The sequence below is a fragment of the Ceratotherium simum genome, chromosome 6 (assembly GCF_057802395.1).
Source record: "Ceratotherium simum simum isolate JZ-2026a chromosome 6, ASM5780239v1, whole genome shotgun sequence".
Taxonomy (NCBI): Eukaryota; Metazoa; Chordata; class Mammalia; order Perissodactyla; family Rhinocerotidae; genus Ceratotherium; species Ceratotherium simum.
In genome coordinates, this window is record NC_141905.1 from 18,549,737 (window position 1) to 18,562,806 (window position 13,070).

The 13,070-nt window shown below is 37.9% G+C and overlaps 1 protein-coding gene across 1 annotated transcript in view; it reads left to right on the forward strand.

Annotated features, from left to right (window-relative positions):
* Window positions 1-13,070, forward strand: part of PCNX2 (pecanex 2) — a 302,893-nt gene that overhangs the window by 229,652 nt on the left and 60,171 nt on the right. Inside the window, exon 24 of the mRNA XM_004432376.3 lies at window positions 11,751-11,809. Coding sequence (XP_004432433.2) covers window positions 11,751-11,809 — 59 coding nt within the window. The remainder of the gene's footprint in view (window positions 1-11,750; window positions 11,810-13,070) is intronic.

A 13,070-nucleotide genomic window follows, 5' to 3' on the forward strand; every position in this document is an offset into this window, starting at 1 on the left:
GTAGATTCCTTGGAATTTTCTATGTAGATAATCATGTCATCTACAAATATATGCTGTTTTATTTTTTTCTTTCCATACTGTGTGCCTTTTATTTGCTTTTCTTGCCTCACTGCACTGGCTAGAACTTCTATGGTGAATAAGAATGATTAAAGTGGACATCCTTGGATTGTTCCTGTCTAATGGAAAAAGAATTCAGTCTTTCACTATTAAGTACAACGTTAGCTGTAGGTTTTTAGTAGATAGTTTTTATCAAGTGAAGAAGTTCTCCTCTATTTCTGAGAGGTTTTTTTTGTGAATGGTTATTGGGTTTTGTCAACTGCTTTTTCTGCATCAATTGACATGATCGTGTGATTTTTCTTTTATAGCCTGTGAGTATGGTGGATTACATTGACTGATTTTCATATACTCAACCAGCCTTGCATCCCTGAATAAACCCCACATGGTCATGGTGTATAATTCTTTTTATATATTGTTTAATTCTGTTTGCTAAGATTTTGTTAAGGATTTTTGCATATATATTCATGGGGGATATTGCTATGTAGTTTTATTTTTTTCATTCTTTCTTTGGTTTTGGTATCAGGGTAATACTAGCTTCATAAAATAAATTGAGAACCATCCCTTCCTTTTTTAATTTCTGGAGAAGATTATGTATAATAGGTGTTAGTTCTTTTTTTTTAAAGCCAGTGAAAGGCTTTTTTTTTTTTTTTTTTTTTTGGTGAGGAAGATCAGCCCTGAGCTAACATCCATGCCAATCCTCCTCTTTTTGCTGAGGAAGACCAGCCCTGAGCTAACATCTATTGCCAATCCTCCTCCTTTTAGTCCCCTTTTCTCCCCAAAGCCTCAGTAGATAGTTGTATGTCATAGTTGCACATCCCTCTAGTTGCTGTATGTGGGACGCTGCCTCAGCATGGCCGGACAAGCGGTGCGTTTGTGCATGCCTGGATCTGAACTCAGGCCGCCTGTAGCAGAGCGCATGCACTTAACTGCTAAGCCACGGGGCCGGCCCCAGTTCTTTTTTAAACATGTGATAGAATTCTCCAGCAAAACCATCAGTGCTTGAAGATTGTTTTGGGGGAGTTTTTAAATTACCAATACAATTCTCTTAATAGTTACAGAGCTATACAAATGATCTATTTCATAATGGGTGACTTGTGGTCATTAGTTTTTTTTTTGAGAAATTGGCCCATTTCATCTAAGTTGTAAAATCTATGCATAGATAGATGTTTGTAGTAATCCCTATTATCCTTTTGATGTCTGCAGAGTTGGCAATATATCCTGATATTGGTAATTTGTGTTTTCTCTCTTTTTTTTTTCTTTGAGAGGCTTGCTAGAGATTTGTCAATTTAATTGATATTTTCAAAGAACCAGCTCTTTGTTGTTTGATTTTCTCTTTTTTTTGTTTTCAATTTCACTGTTTTTTGCTCTTTATTTCTTTTCCTATGCTTTCTTTCAGTTTATTTTTCTCTTCTTTTTCTAGATTCCTGAGGTGGAAGATTAGACTATTAATTTGAGATTTTTCCTTTTTTCTTATGTATATATTTAGCGACGTAAGTTTCTCTTTCAATGTTACTTTAGCTGTGATTTTGATATGTTGTATTTTTATTTTCTTTCAGTTCAGTGTATTTTCATTTTCATTTAAACTTTATCTTTGACCCATGGGTTATTTAGAATTATGTTGTTTAGTTTCCAAGTGTTTGAACATTTTTCTGTTATCTTTCAATTATTGATTTCTAGTTTGAGACCATTATGGTTGGACAACACACTTGGTATTATTTCAGTTCTTTTTAATTTGTTGAGATTGTTTTATGTCCTAGGATATGGTCTACTTTGGTATATGTTCTTTGGGCACTTGAAAATAAGGTGTACTCCACTGTTGTTGGGTTGAGTCATCAATTAATGTTGATTATATACTGTTAGTTGATGGTATTGTTGAGTTCTTCTACATCCTTGTTGATTTTCTGTCTAGTCTTTCTATCAGTTGTTGAGAGAGTCTTTCTATCAACTATAATTGTGGATTTGTCTTCTTCTTTTCTGTTTTGGTTCACATATTTTGCACCTCCATTGTTTGCTGCATGCATATGTAGGATTAATATGTTTTCTTTATGGAGTAATTCTTTTATCATTTTGTCTCTGTGTTTGGTAAATTTCTTTGCTGTTAGTCCACTTTATCTGATATTAATATAATCATTCATGTTCTTCTTTGGTTAATGTTTGCAAAATATATCTTTTTCCATTTTTTTACTTTCAACTGGCCTATGTCACTATACTTGAAGTGTGCTTCTTATAGAAAGCATATAGTTGAGTAGTGTTTTTTAATTCACTTTGCCAGTCTCTGTCTTGGTGTTATTTAGGAAATTTACATTTAATGTAATTATTGATGTATTAGAGCCTAAATCTGCCATTTAATTTTTTGGTTTTTGTTTGCTCTGTTTGTCATTCCTCTGTTTGTTTTTTTCCTGTCTTCTTGTGTGTTTCTTTAAAATTTTTTCAAATTCCATTTTGATTTATCAAATAAATAACAAGTTTTGCATGTATCAATTAAATGATTGCTCTAGGCATTATATTATGTGTAAATGACTTATCAAAGTCTACTAGTACCATTTTACCAGTTCAAGTGAAGTACAAGAACCACACTGACAGTTTTATACTTTTTGCTTCAACTATAAAATATAATTTAGAAGAGACATGAGAAGAAGGGAAGTCTATTGTGGTGCTCATATTTTTGCTTACCATGTTCTTCCTTCTTTATGTTCCAAGGTTCATTCTTTTATTGTCTTTTCTTTTTAGAGAACTTCCTTTACCTGTTATTTTAGGATAGATCCCCTGTTGACAAATTCTTTTAGTTTTCTTTCATCTGAGAATGTCTCAATTTCTTCTTCATTCCTTTTTTTTTTTTTTTTTTTGGTGAGGAGATCAGCCCTGTGCTAACATCTGCCAATCCTCCTCTTTTTTTTTTTTTTTCTGCTGAGGAAGATTGGCCCTGGGCTAACATCCATGCCCATATTCCTCCACTTTATATGGGATGCCGCCACAGCATGGCTTGCCAAGCAGTGCGTCGGGACGCGCCTGGGATCCGAACCGGCGGCCCGCCGCCGCAGCAGAGCGCATGCACTTAACCGCTTGTGCCACCGAGCTGGCCCCCTCTTCTTCATTCCTGATGGATGTTTTCACTGGATATAGGATTCTGGGTTGACAGTTCTTTTCTTTTCTTTTTTTTTTTTGTGAGGAAGACCAGCCTTGAGCTAACATCCGATGCCAATCCTCCTCTTTTTTGCTGAGGAAGACTGGCCGTGGGCTAACATCCATGCGCATCTTCCTCTACTTTATATGGGACGCCGCCACAGCATGGCTTAGCAAGTGGTGTGTCGGTGCACGCCCAGGATCTGAACTGGTGAACCCTGGGCTGCTGCAGCGGAGTGCGCACACTTCACTGCTTGCGCCACCGGGCCGGCCCCAGCAGTTCTTTTCTTTTAGCACTTGAAAACGTTGTGCTGTTTTCTTCTGAGACTGATCATTCTTTTTCAGCCTATTTTCTCTCTGTTGTTCAGATTATGTAAATGTAATATCTATTGTTATATCTTCCAGTTCATTCATTCTTTTCTCTGTCCCCTTCATTCTGCTATTGAGTCCTTCCATCGAGTTTTTAATTTTGGTGTTGTATTTTTTTTACTTATAAAATTTCTGTTTGACTCTATATCTTCTATTTCTTTGCTGAGACTTTCCATTTTTTTTGCTGAGATTCTATTTTTTCATTTTTTTCAGAAGTGTTTTTAATTGCTCATTGAAGTGTTTTTATGATAGATAATTTTAAATCTTTGTGAGATAATTTTCTCATTTCTTTCATCTCAGTGTTGGCATCTATTAGTTGTCTTATTTCATTCACTTTGAGATCTCCCTGTTTCTTATAATGACAAATAATTTTCTGTTGAAATATGGATATTCTAGGTATTATTTAAACCTTCTGCTTCAACTGGCTTTCTCTGACACCACTCTGGCAGGAGAAAGGGGGCCACTGCTTTATTACTTCTAGGTGGTGTCAGAAGTCTAGGTTCCTCACTCAGCTTCTGTTGACACCTGAGATGGGGGAAGGTTCCTTGTTATTGCTTGTTGGAGGTGGGAGTTCAGACTTCCCACTAGGCCTTCACTAATACATCCCTGGATGGGAGGGTAAGAATAGTGTGTTACTACTCCCTATGTGGCCTCCTTACCCCAGGCAATTATGAAAATCCAAACTCTGTACTAGGCCTCTTCTGACATCATCCCAGCAGGAGGAGAAGGAGCATCTCATTACTGCCTGGCAAGGGTGGAACTCTAGGTTCCCCATTCAGCCTTTGCTAGTGTGGGTGAGGTGGGGCCACAGTTTTTTCTGTGGTGGTTGGCTGGAATAGAGAGGTTATTGTCTAAAAGTTTTCTATCTTGGTAGGCTACTCCTTTCCTGATTCTTGGGCTAGAAAGAGTGGGGTTTTGTTGGGATTTTCATTTCTGCTCCTGTTGGTGTTTCTGGGTGCCAGTTTCTGGGATATATGAGGCAAAAATAAAACCAAGGGGACTTACCTCAGTGTCCTTCTTGGGTCCCAGAGTCCTTAGATGGTCTGCCTTCTTCTCTTTACCTTTAGAAGGTGTTTTTATTATATATAATATTCAGGGTTTTGGTTATACTTAGTGGGAGAAACAACTCCATCTTCCCAGAAGAATACAACAAACTTGCATTTATTCATTCATGCTTAGCTCCCTCTACTGCATATTCATATGGTGATTATTATGATAACATAATACGGTGGATACCAGTATAATGAGGTATTCTTTCATTGCAGGCCTCAAATAGATTTTCAGGAAATAGACTTTCACAATAACATTAGTGGTTAGGACTTCATTATGCCCATATGGCTACATGTGAGCACACATATAGGTTTATATCGAGTCCTAGAAATGTTACCTTTAGGTAGGCTGAACACAGTGCAGTTACTCAGTATGTTTTACAGATTTTCTATAGGAGACGAGAGCAGATCAGAAAAGAGTTGAAATACAAACAGAGAAAAAATTCTGGTTCAAAATCAGTCATGATAGGATCCTCATGAAGAGGGTGGTATAAAGCTTTGCAAGCTTTGCAAGCTTTATAAGCATAAAATGAAGAAAATAGAGTTGAATTCAGTTTTTTAATTTAAAAGTGAATTACCTCAAAAAGCTGTAGAACTGAAATATCTTTCTTTCCTTTATGAAAATCTGGTTTAGAAATTTTCAGTTTGAGAGATATAGTAGATTAGAGAAGCTCAAAACTTTACTCCTGCTACAAGTACCAAGAAATGGTACGTAGTAAAATCCCTTCTCAATGCATATTTGAGCACAGCAAGAAAGTTAGCAAATTCCCAAAGGCTGGAAACAAAGAGGGAGCAGAAAACAGCAAAACTACTGTTGCTATCTGGGAAGGGTGGGGATAGGAGGTGAATCAGGGTTGCAGGTCTTAGTAATTTAGCGGCTGAGATTTTAAACCCATGCCAGGTTAGGTGATGAGGCCTTAGTTTTACAGAGGCAGAAAGTTTGAACTGAGACTTCTACACAAAGCTGAAACCCTTGAAGGACTTCCCCTCAGTGAAGGAGTGGACCTCTCAACATAGGGAAATGACAAGGAAGCTCAACTGTGTCAGCCGGAGATCAGAATGGGAACAACTCTCCACTGTGAATGTGTAACGCTAAGCCTGTGTCACATGGATTTGACGTTCAAAATTATACTACCCATGTCTGGAAATCCTCAAATTGAGATAGTAACATAAAAACAGTACTGATATATCATACCCCTGGGGTAACTGACAGAAGCAAATGTAAAATTATTCTCAAGGGACATATCCTTAACTAATCCCACAGTTAAACACCTGCTGGAAATGAGCTCTCAATCTGATACTACAAAACATAGGAGAAAAAAATTCATCATGAATAAGAGTCAGCAAAGAAAATAAACAGCAGGTTTAGACCCTCCAAAACTATAGATAAATAAATGAATAAATTATATATACACTTAGAATGAAAAGTCACATAAGAAGAAATAAAACCATAAGGCCAAGATGCTATTAAAAATGACAAATTGGAACAAACAGAGTGTATAAAAACACATGTATATAGTGATTAAAATGCGTAGTATAACAGATAAAAGTCAATTACACAGAGCTAAACTAGAAAGCAATCTAAGAAAATTGCCCAGAATACAGCAGAGAAAGATAAAGATATGGTAAATATTCCAGAAAGGTAGAGAGACATGGAAGATAGAATGAAAGATGCCAACTAGAACTCTAGAAGGAGTTCCTGAGGGAAGGTATAGACCAAATAGGGAGAAATATAATTTCAAGAGAAAATAATGTGAATTTTTCAAAATTGATGAAAGACATGAATTCTTAGATTCAGGAATCTTATAAGTCATGACCAATAAAAATAAACCCACATTTTTACACACAATAGTGAAGTTTCAGGGCACTAATAACAACCAAGAAAAGATCTTAAATGCATTTAGAAACAACAGAAGGAGTACGGGCTAAGTAATAATAGGATGACTGATAGAAGACTACTACATAGTAACAATGGAGGAATATATGTAGTTGTGTTCCTATTTTCCAATATATTATTTATATTTTCTCTCTCTTTCTCTCCCTCCTTTCTCATTCTCTCTCCCTGCCTCTTTTCTTCGTTTTACCTTTTTTTCTTTCTTTTTTTGGGAAATCATTCTTGTTAGATGTTTGTATTTTCTTATGTGTGGGTGGTTATTTAACTACTGAGTCCATCTGTTTAATAGTTATCAGTCTATTTTGTTCTTTTCTTTCTTCTTAAGTTAGTTTTAGTATGTTATACTTTTATAGGAAATTACCTATTTCATTTAAGTTTTCAAATTTTGGGAGAAAAAGTTGTTTATGGCATTGTCTTATGATTTATAACTTTGTAGTATTATCTTTATGATTTTATAACCAGACCATAGTGTAATGTGTTTAAAAATCAAAGAAACAATCAAATTAGATAATAACATAATGAATGTGACCAGATGTACCTGTTTAGACACCAAATGCAAAGACACAAGTGAGATATTTATGTTGACTCAGAAAAGTTGAAAATAAAAGAATGAGTGAAAGTATTAAGCAAATGCAAACCAATTAAAGCAGAGGTTGTGGTTTGATATTAAACACAGGTGAATTGGGGATAAAATCATTAGGATCAAGATCATTTTATAATGGTAAAGATGAAAATTCATAATGAAGATATGTTATAAATGTCAATTCATATAGAAAAATTCATTAAGTAGAGACTAAAAGGAAATTTGATAAGACGTAGAAACATGGTAGGAAATGTAATTCACTTTTTTCAGTTTACCTATCACATGACCCAAAATTAGGTAAGGATGTAGATTAGTTAGGTTCCTGAATAGAGACCTAAATAGCTAATTAATAATGTAGCTCTAATATATATTACAGAACAAACACATATACTTACATGTACCTACAGAAAATGGAATATACCTTTTCAAGAGTGCATGGAATATTGACAAACACTGATTGTATATTAGGCAATTAAAAAAGAATCCCCTCCCCTTTTCATAGTTTCTACAAACTAAGATAGTTGTTCAATTCCTAGTAATGACGTGGTACGTAGTTAAGACCAATCTTCCCTAATGAGGGCAACTAAGGTAAAATATAAAGAAAAAAACCAACAACTTTCTTAAAACCTTAAAGGCACTGAAGAATTTAGGCCAAAATCCAGGAGAAGGCAAGCACCCAGAACTTATGCCCATTTTTACCCCAAGAGCATCTGCTAGCCTGGAAGAAGGAACAATCAAACTGAGCTGTGCTTCATGGTCTTGAAGGGCAAATGGAAAGAAAGTCAAAGCCCAGTTCCATCTGAGGTAACCACGTTGACAAACACCCCCCACTTTTAATTTAGGATTCCAAACAGCTGCCTCCTAAGGTACCAGGGAAGCAGAACTAAACCAGGCCTCCCAGATGGTGGCAAGGCTGGAGGTCACCTGAGAGTCTGACCTCAGGAAGACCCCACCCTGCCAGCTGTCCAACACTGTATCCTCAGGAAATTCTTCTTACGGCAAGTCATTCTGAAGCACATGGTGACCCAGTAGCCAGAGGAGCACCACTGGCTTTGAGAGAACTAATATGGTTGTCAGTGGCAGCAAAAATTAAAGATTTCTCTAAGGCTGTCCTGCCCCATGAATAGAAGTATAATGCATTCACAACTCCATCTTGGTTTGCCATACGAACAGATACTCATCAAACTTCTTACTCTAGCCAGTCACACTTCCCCATCAAATAGTGGGACTATTTCTACCATAAATAGTCTGTGTGTGCTGACAAATGGGAATTTGAAGCAGTATAATTAAGGAAATTACTCTTAAATTATTTAAGTTCCTCAGATGAAACCATATAAGAGGGAAGGTTCTTGACTTAGGGAGACAGATCAGGAGGTGGGAAAGCAAAGTTTGAAGGGAGGAAACTAGCTTTGCTATCCACAGTCCATATTAACATAAGGGACGGTTGCTTTGGAGTAAGTCAACTTCTCTGGAAAGAACTATTATTAGACTCTTGGCCTGTGGTCGTCAGGACAACATTGCCTAGCAATTCATAATGACTTTGCCAGGCAGATGTTAAGAAGAGTATGTGCAGATGCACACTTAACATGTACCAGCATTCTGTAGTCCCCCTGAGATTGGGGAGTGGATATAGCCCCTGTTTTCTCTTTGAGCAACAGAATTGATGTTCATGCAATAGGACAGGTAAGGCAGAAATCCAATTACTGAGCTAATTAGCACCTTTGAGTAGTAAGCACCAAATTTACAGGAGGAAAGCACTGGAGAAAAGCTCAGATTACCCAGTATGGCTGACAGTTCACCTTCTTAGAGAGTCTGGTGGAGAGCCAGAGGCCCTGGGGTACACAGGCAGCTTAGTTTAGTTATTGCTGGTCAGAATTTAGCACCCTGCATTCTATAGCCTTTTGAAAAGATAGCTTTCCAGTTAACATAGTTTTAGAAGGTGTTTTAATTCCCTAAGGAGTTTGGTAAATGACTTTCTTTTGGCTCAATCCCACTTGAAAAATTGTTTATTCTGCTGCTGAAATTCCATTTGTCCTAGATCCTAAGGTGAAATTAAAATTCCATTTAGGGACTAACTACGTCAACATGGGATTTTGGCCTTCATTAGAAGGAATTTTGTTGTTTGCTTCATATTCTGCCATGCTGGGCTCTTTTATTTTCAAAGCTGATCTGAGGGTATTTGGAAGGAAAACTGAAGCAGTAACAGAACAGCGTGCTGGGGTTAACAGCCTTTTTGAGATGCAGCAGGATGTTTCTTCTCTCCAACCTATCTGTAGAGTCTGTTCCACAAAGCTCAAACAGGATCTTGCCTAGACGGTTCTCAAATATCTGAGACATACGAGGAAAAGTGAAGACCCTTTTTTTCCTGAAGACAAACTTTTTTCATTTATTCCAATTACAGTTCCATCTAAGTATCTTTTTATCTGTTCTCACTCCCAAGAGACAGGTTCACAAAAGAAGTCTACATTCTGAGGTTTCTTTTTTCTTTTCTTTTCTTCTTTTTTTTTTTTTGGTGAGGAAGATTGGCCCTGAGCTAACATCTGTTGCCAATCCTTTTTTGCTTGAGGAAGACTGGTCCTGAGCTAACATCTGTGGCCGTCTTCCTCTATTTTGCATGTGGGTTGCCGCCACAGCATGGTTCGACGAGTGGTGTAGGTCCATGCCTGGGATCTGAACATGCCAACCCTGGGATGCTGAAGCAGAGTGCGCTGAACCCAACCACTATGCCACCAGGCTGGCCCCTGAGGTTTCTTGTTAATCACTATTACCAACAAGTGCTCATCATTTATTAAATCATACTCAGTATGTCAATGATCATGTTTAAATGTTATCTTGTAGCAGCTAGTCTCCTTTTTTCTTAGCAGGTATCATGAGAGGAAAAAACCCCAGAAACAGCGTTATCTTTGACTATTCATTTATATATTCAATAGATACCTGTTGAGTGACTACTACATGCCAATTGTGAGCAAAATCTTGCCCTCATGGTACATGGTCTGGAGTAAGAGGTAGATAACATCAAATAATTACATGAAGCAATGTATGACGTGTACTGAGTAAAGACTCCAGAGAAGCTGACCTGGGTTCAAATCCTGGCTCTACCACCGATTAGCTCTGTGACTTTGGGCACTTGACTTAATCTCATTGTGACTTAGGTTCCTTCTCTGTGGGAGTGGGTCTAGTAGTAGTGCCTACCTCAGAAGGCAGTTGTGAGGATGTAATGAGTTAATACGTGTAAAGTACTTACACAAGGAAGTGCTATATAAGTGTAAGCTCCCATCATCATTAGTAGTATTAACCATGACAGGTGCTCCAAATTAGAGGTCCGGGGTGTGAAAGAGCACATGAATCTCACCTAGAGTAGGCGTCAGGGAAGTCTTCCCTGAGGAAGTGATGCTTGAGCCAGACTGGAAGGATGAGCGGAGTCCAGGAGGAAAAGTGGATGGGACTGAAAAGGGAGTCCTCCTAGTAGAGGACACAGCATCTGTAAAGGATGCAAGGGAGGGAGGGTGACAGGAATAGGAAGTTGGGGCACGTTGAAGACATGGAAAAAGAAGGCCAGTGTGGTCGGAGCATAGAAAGCAAAGGGCAGAGCGATGGCGATGGCAGGGGACAGGCAAGCTAAAGGTCCGTTTTTTCGCGAATACTAGTAGGACCCTCACTATGTTCAAACTTGTATGTAACCCTGTGTTCAATGATACATTTCTAGTGAAAGTCCTTTCTTAATGGCTTAGGTTTAACCATATGAAATTGCCATTTTGTAGGTCATAAACCTTGGATATCATCAACTTCATATGGTTGATGTCAATTTCATATTTCATTTTGGATGAAAGATGATGAGACCACCAATTGATATCTGAAATAAAAAGAAAAGCTCATCAGGCACAGTCTCTCCAAGCAGAGCAGACTAACGCACTTATAAAGGGTTGTCAAGACATGTGAAGTTCAAGGACTGGTGATGTTTTAGAGGCTTAAGAGGGTATCTGCACAGGCGGTTATTTGGGGAGACTGTTGTTGATTGGTCACCCCTCAGATGTCTGGAATGAGTCTGTCCATCACTGGCTGATGTTCAGAAGCGAGGGGCCACCATGGATTGGCTGGCTTACAAAAGCTGTGAACTGAGGTGAGTTGTTGTAATTGAAGAGGTTTAAAACTGGTCTCGTGGCCACTTGTTACCATGGTTACAGACAATCCATCTTCTCTTAAGTTGGTGAGAGCTATTTTTACTCTTGTGGTGCAACCTAAAAAATGCCCTGTAAGAACGCACCCAGCTATTGAAAGCAAGTAGTGGAGATGTTGGCTACTCACCACGATTTTCTGGAATCAATTTGAAAAGAAAGATGCTTATGTGTGCACTGCTCTCAAGTTCTTGTTTTTATTTCAAGTGCTTACTTTTATTTCACAGACCCAGTGCTCAAATTGATATAAGGCGCAAGGCCATTCTCCCTAATCCTGAGAACTAGTTATCTCTTCTCTCCATGTATTTCTTATACTTTCTCTCCCTCCTTTATCATGAGACCCCTCTTTCTTCCTGCAGCATTGCCAACTGGAACAATCATCCCAGTACGTGAGCTCCATCTCCCCTGCATTTCCCGCTCACACAGCTGATTCTGTAAACCAACTCCCTCACTTGTAGGGGTCTAATCATGACCTTTTACCCTTTTGTGGCCCCTTCTAGTACAAGGCGTGTGGATAATTCCAACACAAGACTGGTGGTCCAAATTGAAAAGGATCCAGGTAAGAAGATATCTTCCTTCTCTTTTTAAAAACTATTTATTCATTTTGTTGTATAGATGGATTTCTTCAATCCGAAAAGAGGAATTAAGTACTCACTCTTTTTAATCCTCTTGGAGACAAGGCATGTATTGGTAAATATGCTGACTGTAAAAATAAAACTGTGCAGGTAGACTGATCAAGCCTCCTGATTTGGTTTGGAAATGCATTCCTCCATTATTTAGAGTTGATTAGGTATCTGTTCAGCATTGAATGACTGTTAATTAAGACAATTTAGTTTGTATCTGATGAATGACAAATACAGACTGTAAACCTTGGTATTGGTGTTTGAGCAAAAAATTCTTTGGAGAAGCATCAGCAGTATGTTGTCCTTAAAAGCAAACCATTCCAGGATCCAGGATCCAGAAGTCTTCAGAAACTTTGTTCAACTTTAAGCCGTGGAAGGGTTTACCTGCTAAAAAATTATTTTACCTTTTCCTTTCCATAATCTCTTTCTCTCTCTTTTTTTTCTTTTTTGGCTGAGAAAGATTCACCTTGAGCTAACATCTGTTGCCAGTCTTCCTCTTGTTTTGCTTGAGGAAGATTAGCCCTGAACTAACATCTGTGCCAATCTTCCTCTTTTTTTTTTTTTGTATGTGGGCCACTGCCACAATATGGCTGACAAGTGGTATAGGTCTGCACCCGGGATCCAAACCTGTGAGCCCAGGCCACTGAAATGGAGCACATCAAACTCAACCACTACACCATGGGGCCAGCCCCGTCCATAATCTACCTCATTTTTAACCACTCTACCTCTTTTTACCTCATATCGGAATGCAAATTTTAGCTGTTCTCTAGTTTTATCCACTTCAGTGTCTCCCCTGTGCCAAAAATTTTGTCTAGGAAGGATTGCATCATGCTTATTATCTATATTTGAATTGCATATACATGATTAATTTGAAATCATAATTTGAAATTTGAAAATACCTGGAGAGACAGGTTTATTTTTTGTTGAACTTTATGTCAGTACAACTTGAGGCGGGGGCTACAAATATCTCTGATGTGCAGCTGTGGGACTCTATGACATTGCAGGGCTGTTGACACTAGGCATATGGACTGATTCACAAGTGCATCGTGCCTCTAGTTATTCATAATTGTTGACTCATTTTAATCTAATTATGCAGATATGTGGTCAATGTGTTCTAAGAAGATCTCCACTTTTAATGATTTAAATTGTTTTGTTTTGTTTAAACATCAGACAGTTGGAACAATTAAACAAAAGTAA